The 9,291-nt window shown below is 35.1% G+C and overlaps 1 protein-coding gene across 1 annotated transcript; it reads right to left on the reverse strand.

The window, feature by feature from the left end:
* Window positions 1-29: 29 nt before the first annotated feature.
* LOC149413395 (uncharacterized) lies at window positions 30-9,015 on the reverse strand. The gene is made up of 6 exons (XM_089645086.1): window positions 8,881-9,015; window positions 6,852-7,058; window positions 5,457-5,646; window positions 4,831-5,008; window positions 2,300-3,019; window positions 30-455 (listed from the first exon to the last, which is right to left on the reverse strand). The coding sequence occupies exons 1-6, from the start codon at window positions 8,898-8,900 to the stop codon at window positions 166-168; spliced, it is 1,605 nt and encodes a 534-aa protein (XP_089501212.1). The 5' UTR covers window positions 8,901-9,015; the 3' UTR covers window positions 30-165.
* Window positions 9,016-9,291: the final 276 nt, after the last annotated feature.

A 9,291-nucleotide genomic window follows, 5' to 3' on the forward strand; every position in this document is an offset into this window, starting at 1 on the left:
ATGTTTTCGCTAATTGAACACTTGTCCAGTTTTCAGTGTATTAAAAAATGTCATTGATTCTTTTAGAATTAAGTCACAGAATTATTGTAAAGCGCTCCCGTGGTGAATTTTTTAAATAAAAGAGTTAAAAAAAATAATTCTAAATGTATTTTTATTATGTAGGTACTACATTATTACATCTTCAACTTTTGTACCTTCATCTTCATTATAGGTAATAGTGTAGACAATCTCAGGCTCTTTGGTGTCTGCATTTTTCCTAGTTTTTTTCTTGATGAAAGCGACATTCTTGTGGTGAGTCCTCACGTGGCATTTGAGCGAAGTAGTCTGGATGAAGGCCGCATCGCAGAAGGGACACGGGTTGTCCCGAGTGTCGTAGTGAATCTTCAGGTGCTTTCGCATATTTGCCCGATCCTTGAATGCCTTACCGCACAGGTCGCACACAAAGTTTCTCTCCTCTGCAAAAGGAGAGCACCATTTATTTAATCGGCGATACAAATAATACATCTACAACAAAATCCCACTCTCATTCAAAAGTCACAACAACATTATAACCTTTAAAACTCAAAAAAGATAAATAGGGCGATCAGAAATAGAAAACATACTGACACCAAAAACAGACTGAAACAGAAATCACTCAACCGCACTAAAAAAACACACTACGTAATACAGGGTTTTCCAATAAGAGGTGTTATTTTGATATTCAATCGTAAAAGATCAATGGTTTCGTTGCTTGTGTGGCACGTAGCGCCGTCTTGTTGAAAGTAAACGTTGTCCATATCAATACCATCCAATTCCGGCCATAAAAAATCATGATAGCAATCCATTCACCGTAACTGTTGCTCCAGCCTCATTTTCGAAAAAGTAAGGTCCAATGACTCCACCGGACCATAAACCGCAGGAATTCTACTTGTAAAATGTCAAAAAATGACAGCTTCAAAAGTAACATCTACCGAAATAGCGGGCTATTCAAAATAACACCTCTTATTGGAAAACCCTGTATAATATATATATAATAATATACGGTAAACACTACCTTTGGACAAAGACACCATAAATACCACGCTATTAAAGCATTCAACAGTCTTCCACTTGAAACAAAAATTGAGGAAAATAAAAATAAATTCAAACACAAAATAAAAAAATGGATTAAAGAACAAAAAGACAATATTACCAAAATTCTATAACATAAAAGAATAAAACATATACACGCAACACAAAAAAATATATAAAACACGCAACACGCATAAACACATAAATCATTATAAATGCCGATTTACATTCTCTTTTAATATTTTTCTTTTAGTGTGATAATTATATTTTAATTTTTAATCTTTATTCTTAGTTTAAATTTATCTTTATTTTTAGTTTAAATTTATCTTTATTTTAATTGTTTTTCTTTCTTTTTAAATGTAAAAATTCTTATATTATAAAATGGGGGCCTCAGCACGGGTAAACTACCCAGTGAGGCCAACATTACTGAATTAGAAAATGAAATATTGTAAAATAATGTATCAACAATAAAAAAAAAATTTAAAAAAATATATTTATATTCTTTCACAATTTTAATATGTAAATTAAATCCTCAGATCCTCAATCATAAGCAAAAAAAGGTAGATAATAAAACATTTATTATTATATATTTCTTCAAGTGAACATATTATAGTCGTATCGCAAATGAAGACAGTAGCCTCTTGATCACAGTAGACATGGTCAACACCGCCCCGAGGCACATGAAACTAAGAAATCAGCAGGCCACGAGGGACTCAGTCTTAAACACGTTAATCTTAAAGAATGGATATAAACTGTTTTTACTATAATATGGGGATTTTACTTTCTCTAATGGTAGAGAAAGTATAAAAGAAAGTTTCGAGATATTTATATCTTAGAGAATTCGGGTGTTAACCCTGGTTATATCCATCAGTCTTCTGTCCGGTATGCCGGGTATAAATAGCCTCGCCGATAGAAGGAAAAAAGATTTGAGTTTTATGTTCCTGACAACTTCACAAGGACGCGCAGGCACAGGACTTTTCTTGTTCCATGGTGCAGAACTAACCTACTGTTGGTAATACCACTGGGAAAAATAATTCTGCTATTTAATAATTGGATCCCTGACATATTTTTCGATGAAAAATTCAAAAATTTAAAAATCTTGTTATTACGTAACATGGACCTATATTTGAGATTATTGGTTATGTCAACTGTAATTGTACATTTGAAATAAAAATATCTTACGGAATAAGGTGAAACGTGGAAGAAGGGCTTATGTAAAAAAAATTAACAAGCAAGATTAAGAACTCACCGGAGTGTGCTTTTAAGTGATTCTTCAACTTTGATTTGCTAAAGAAAACTTTGTCACATTCCGGACACTCAACATTCTTTTCCTTACGGTGCACGGCCCTCAGGTGTATGTTCAACTTCAAAGCTGTAAAGCAGGCCAGGGAGCACTCAGGACACACGTAGCGCTCGTACCAAACCCCGTGCTTCTTCATCAAATGCTCATTCCGCTGATACACGCTCCCGAATCTGTCTCCGCACTGCTGCGGGCAGACAAACAGCTTCTTGCCTTGGTGCTTGGCCTTGATGTGGGCGGCCAGCCCCGTCTTGGAAGCAAGGGAACTATTACACTGCGGACAGGACACCCGATGTTCAGCCAAGTGAATCCCCAGGTGCTCCTTGAAGGCCCGCATGAAGTTGAACTGCCTTCCACAGATTTCACACAGAGTTTTTGGGAGGTGAACCTCAAAGTGTCTTTTCAATCTATAACGTTCTTCAAATACCTTGTCGCAAACTGTGCACTTGTTAGATCCTTGTAACATTTTCGGTTCAACGCTTTTGACATCTTGATATTTTGGTTTTTGATCTATCCATTCTACCCGACCCTGTCTCCTACCGGCTTCTTCGTCTTCGCTCCAAGTTATCTCGAGGATCTCCTGTGATCCTGATTCCAATGAGGTATCACAATCGGCATAAGCAAAAGTAGTGTCGACATCTTCGCCCATTTCATATATTGATGAATTATCTGTAAATAAAATAAATAATATTGGATAAATTTACAAATATTATTATTGAGAAACTGGATTGATTGGCAGAAATTACCACCTGGCAATAAATAAAAAAGTTCAAATAAGCCTAAATAAATAAATATCTCTCACTATGGAGCCATGTGTTACAACCTCCGTGTTGTGTGCGGCACATAAGCTGCTTGGCTCTGAATTGGTAACAGATTTAAAAATCCAAGCGAAAGCCAATTGAAATCAATTAAAAAATTTTGGGTTTATCCAAATACAGTAATACACTGCTTCATTATCCGACAAATACTATAATCCACTACCTATAACCTCTATAATTCACCATATTCCTCTGTCAAATTAAGTTGCCCGCCGCATACTTTAGACTGGAGCGCCAAGCTTTGTACACCGACGGGTTGAATTACTAAACCACGAGTCATCTAGCTTGCTAGAGCTGACTATTTTACTGGTCACTGGGGTTGATTATTGTTAATTTGGGATAATTTTGGCTAATCCTCTGTATTCTAGCAATTGCCACGTGTGATGCTGTTCGTTTCGTTTTGCCACTTTTTTTGTTTGAGTAAGTTTACAAAATGGAGTCTTCTCGCAAGCAAAAACATGACATCCTAACTTTAAATCAAAAATTGAAATTTTACAAAAGATCGAGAGCAGTGTTTGTTTTTCGAAATACCTGCTTTAATTATTAGCATATTTTGTATGTGCGCACTATAGTTCGCCGCTATCCTGATTTGTGAGAGAGTATTGTAAAACTTTTGTTTGAAATTAATAAATTTAATTAAATAAAGCACATTTTGTCAACCTTCCTCCTTCCCATCGCCACTTCCTTTATTTAGCCTCACAATATTCCCTGAATTAGGGATCTCACTGGCTTCAGGCAGTCGAGACTGAAGTTTGAACATAAAAAAATACAGTTCTTATCTGCTTCCAGTATCCTATAAAGGTTGTCTCTGTTTTGAGGTGAATTATACCTATTCTCGGTCCAACATTAGAACAACCCGTGGACGCGCATGTCTCCACCCCTTCTTCCCACTCCTAAAAGGACGAGCGTTAACACATTCAGACCCACTATTTTAATAAATTATTTATTTAATTTATTTTCCTACCGATAAATAAAATTAAAAATTAAAACATTTTAATACATTCAAATAATGATGATGGTAGTATTACAATACATATTGTACTTTATTAGGGATCAGATTTATCAAATCGGCTAAGAAATCAATCCAAAGTTGAAAATATCATCATTGCCATTAAAAAAAAAATAATTTTCCTCAGATGATTCATTTGAAATTTCAAAAGCTAACGAATTATCATTATTGTCCTCGAGTTCATCAACAATGTGATCGATATTCCAAATTTTTTTTTCGATACATATTTATTATCATTGTCAGTTGAGGTTTGTGCACCACCTATAAACATAAAAAAAACCGATCAACACCAACATTCACAAATTTTATACATATATTACCTATCTATATCCTTGAATTATAAAAATGCATTGTTGTAAATCGAATAGTCATACAAATAACACATAAATAATGTTTACCTGTCCTTTTTTGTTTTTCGTAATTGGTGATAATGAATTCGGACATATCGGCTGAACATTCATTTTATAGCAGGGTCTGAATGGGTTAATTTCTCTAAGCGCGGGCACTAACGACTAACGAATTTTCAGCGAAGATTGCCGGATATAGCCGAGCAATGGTGAAGGAAAGGAGCGCGGGGGTGGTATGCGCAGAACGAACCTAATTTGGTACTCCAACAGGTTGTTCTTAAGTTGGACAGAGAATAGATGTTTTACCTTCAATGGTTGGTTGATGCTCTGGTGTTTGGGGATTAGTGGGTTCTTCCTTGATGAAATTGGTTGATTCTTGGAAGAGTGCCTCCGCTGCCGCCACCTGAGCCCGGAATGAGACAGCGTCCTTCAGACGGGACACACACGTCTCGCACATGCCCGCGCAGCCACTTGGGTCCATCAACTGCAACAAATATTACTCCAGTCATTTAAAAAGTTAATTCGTCACATTGATATGAGTACAGAAGTTAATTCATCACAGTATGAGACATTTATATAGACAGATAACCACCATGCAAAAAAAAACAAATGTTGTCTGAAGGCAAACTTAAATCTGTACTCATTAATTTATTTAAGTAAACCCTGCTCTTGTGAGAGTTTTGCAAATGGAATCGCTAATATTGTCTTATTGTAAATGTTTCTAGGCTCCACCCTACACAAAACAATTAAGATATTATAAAGTATATTTGCGCCATGTTTCACTCTTGTTAATCGTTCGTGAAATACCACCATTCAGAATAGAAATGTTGCTTTAAATAACTAGCGGCGTTAGTGACGAAATAATGTAGTTTAAACGCCACCGTCAGCGCTGGAACAATAAAGAAGAAGAATTAATAAAAGCATTGAGTTACCTTTATACTAAAGCAGGATAATATCATTTGCAAGTAATTCTCCATTTTGCTATCCTCAATGTTATTACTATGCAAGTTCTTCAGCTCGTCCGTACTGCCACAGAATATACACGGGTCCTTGGGTATCTTTAATATTATCAATTCTTGTGGCTTTAAATCAATTTCTTCCAGCATTATCTCTTCTGGATAACTGAGGGGAAAGAAAGAAGAGAAAAATCAGGTGATCGATTAGCTGGTAAAACGGCCCGACGGGTTCCCAATCCATCACTATGGGCACAATCCTATGCTAGCCAAGTCTACCATCATTGCACAAGCGACATTTATATGTATAAATATCCGTGCTTTATGCAGAGTTTTTAGAAATCTAATGTAGACAGTGACCCTCTTATTTTAACTGTGATAACCAGGCAATGCGTTAGGATGGCAACAAACGAAATAGTGCCATTTAGTGGTATAAGTTGTGCAAAATGGTTTTCTTTCATACATTAAATTAATTAGTATGAAAAATATTACACTTTATTTTACGTAAATGATTACAGAAAAGTTAAATGTTTTTAAAAATTAAATATTAACAGCCTTACTTATATAAAATCGCTTCAAAACCGTCAAATGGTGTTATTGTTATATATTGTATAAAGACTGTAAAAGTTTAGATTCATGTTTGTACTAATAAGAAAAATCTTTAAATCCGGCAACATCACATTTCGCATCTGACAATGAAATCACAAATGGGCATTTCTATTTATTTTTCCAGCTGATTTCGGGCGTCCATTGAGTCCAGGGCATCCAATTGAAGGGGACAGATTATTTAATGCCTTCAGTAATATAAAATGGTCAATTTACAACTTATTTGTGTTATTTTTCGTCAGTTTTAGTCAAGTAACTATACGATAATCGCATGTTGTAAAATGTACTTTCATTTTATGTCAAAAAGTGAATTTAAATGGCTATACCAACATTAAAATTGAATTTTTTTGTTTATATTTAATATAATATGTAGAACTTCATTAAAGTGATGTTTTTTTATAATGTATGTTTTGGTAAACACGTACCGAAGAAATAAACGCTTTAAGATGTTCAAGTAACAGATTCAAAATTTCAACTTTTTTGTTTTTGTTTTTCTGGGAAAAAAAAAATTTGGAAAAAAAATGAGGTAAAAGGTGAAGTGAAAGTTTTCTTGCAAATTAATTAAATAAAGGACTGTGGTTTCTGAATTTTGATTTCTCTGAAACATTTTGTTAATGTAGCAAGCCTTTTTTTTCCAAGTGTTTTCATGTTTGAAATTAAAACTTTATAGCCTTTTTAGTGTATTTTTATAACAGTTAGAAGCTAAAGCTCGCTAATGGCCTGGTCAAAATGACAATAAACATTGATTATGTAATTATTTATTTATACCTTTCGCCGAGGTTGCTGTCAATTTCATCTAGACTCTTTCTATCCGGCTTGATGTCGATTTCATCTAGACTCTCTCTTACCAGCTTGTTACCTGTTACATCTACACGTCTTCTCTCCTGCTTTTTGTCAATTTCATCTAGACTATTTCTCTCTGGCTTGTTTGGAACACCTAATAAATTAAGTGTAAGAAGAGGACCAATGCGTAACCTAAAAAACAAAACATTGTTATTTGTTAATTTTCTACACACACATCTAAATTGTTGTGATGTCTGTACGAATGTGGATGAGTGCAAGTGAGATGGAATGCTTGCAAGATCTTATAAAAGGCGATGCACGTTAGTTGTGCGCACTCTTTTGTTACAAGCAGCTCCCCAATAAATAACAGTACAGGATCACGTATCATTATTGTGTACGACCTTCAGCCGCTACAATAATATGCAGCCTCTACACCACATTGGAACGAGCTACATATGGCATACATTACAATTGTAATTATGTTATGTTGTTTATTTATTTATGCCCTAAGGATTTTACATAAAACAAGTATTAAGAAATCAAATTACACAGTGCATTCAAATTAACATAAGTATTAATTATATTTATAATTAATTCCATTATTATTTTTTATTCCCAGGTAGATCAACAGACCGATTGCCTTCTCTAATGCATAGACGCAATGTAGGCATGCTGTGTCTGTTCTGCAGTTATTTCAATGGAGCCTGCTCCAAGGAGCTAGCAGCATTGATTCCTGATGCACCGGTGCACGTGCGCGAAACTCGACGGACACGAGCTGAACACCCGTTCACAGTTGACGTTGGCTTCATGAGAACGGGCCGTTTTTACGACTCGTTTTTGTGTAAGTCGGCTCGTATGTGGAACGAGCTACCGGCATCTGTTTTTCCTCCCTCCTATAATCCGAGCCTCTTCAAGGCCCGCATTAACAAATCCCTTCCTACAGCCCCTACCTTATTCCGCCTCACAACGCCGCCCAACCGGGTGGTGACATAGTTCCCCTGTCTGTACACTGCACAGGCAGGGACACTCTTGTGAGGTGTCACATTAAAAAAAAATATATATATAAATGGGATTTGCGATTCAATTTATACATATTGGCACTATGGCAACAATACAGTATAAAATAAAGTCGCTATCCGCGTCTGTCTGTTTGTGCGCTTAGTTCGTCCAAACTACGCAACGGATTTTGATAGGGTTTTCACTATCATTTAGAGAATTTCTTCCGGAAGGTTTATGTATATAATACATGCATATTATATGTGTAGAAAGTAGAGAAAAGTCAATGTGTTGTAATCAAGTCGTAAAAATAAATATTTTCGGGCACTTCCATTGCTAATGCTGGCTAAACCTTATGAGATACATCAAAATAATGTACTAGGGAATTGTTTATCTTAAAAAGGTCTACAGAAGAGTCTGTGATGGCATATGTCTATCTCCTAAGGTTAACTCCCAGCAACACCGGGTACACGTCAGCTAGTTAAAAATAAGATAGGAACAAAATGAATCAACGTAATGCATGTAAGTACAACAAATACAAAAAGAGAGTTATCGATACCTGCCTAGAGTAATAGCAAAAATGAACATTGGTAACAGATTATATATTAATATAATACTTTTGAGTTAATAACTTTGTTATTATTATTTCCAAGACTTCTAAGTTATCGTTAATCGTTTTCCTTTTTTATTAATATTTTACAAATCATCCAAATATAATTATTATTTTATTTATTAAATATTAAGAAATATTTATTTTATATTTATATATATATCCAGGGGCGTCGCCAGCTTCCAAGCTAAGGGGGGGCAGCTCAAAATTAGTATAAAGCTTACAGGGAAGGAGCTAAGAAATAGTCAGAATATCGGCATTGCTCGGGGTTATAGACAGTGCCATATTACGCCATGAAAGGGCATACTATATTTGGGAGCAACTATATTTTAGCATACCCTTTTGAAAGCCGTAAACCATGAAAGGCTGTGGCTAAAATTTGACTAACTGAATGTTTCAACAACTAACCTGTCAACGTCTTTTGTCATTCTGAAAGATTGTTGTTATTCTCTTTTCCACTTGAATGCAACAACGATCGACGATTTCCTCAAATTGCTCAATTTCTGTCACAAAACAGGGTTGCCCATAAATAAACCACAAAACATATGTTCTAAAATACCCACGATAGATGTTGAAATTCCCCATAATTTCCCTATAAGTTGAATTTGTTTAGCATTTTTTTTCTTGTCATTTTCTCTTTCATTCGGGCTTACACGTATTTTTTTTTTATATGTTTGGTTAGTCAAGAAATGTCCAAAATCAAAAAAAATCTTCCCGCATAATACCCATTTCTTGAAAAATCTTTGAAATTCCCCGAAATTTAAGGAATTCTTCTCAAACTAGCAACCCTTTTATAACCTGTCAACTTGTTATAACCAG

Source organism: Hesperophylax consimilis, chromosome 22 (assembly GCF_061612785.1).
Source record: "Hesperophylax consimilis isolate HC1 chromosome 22, BYU_Hcon_1.0, whole genome shotgun sequence".
NCBI classification, from domain to species: Eukaryota; Metazoa; Arthropoda; class Insecta; order Trichoptera; family Limnephilidae; genus Hesperophylax; species Hesperophylax consimilis.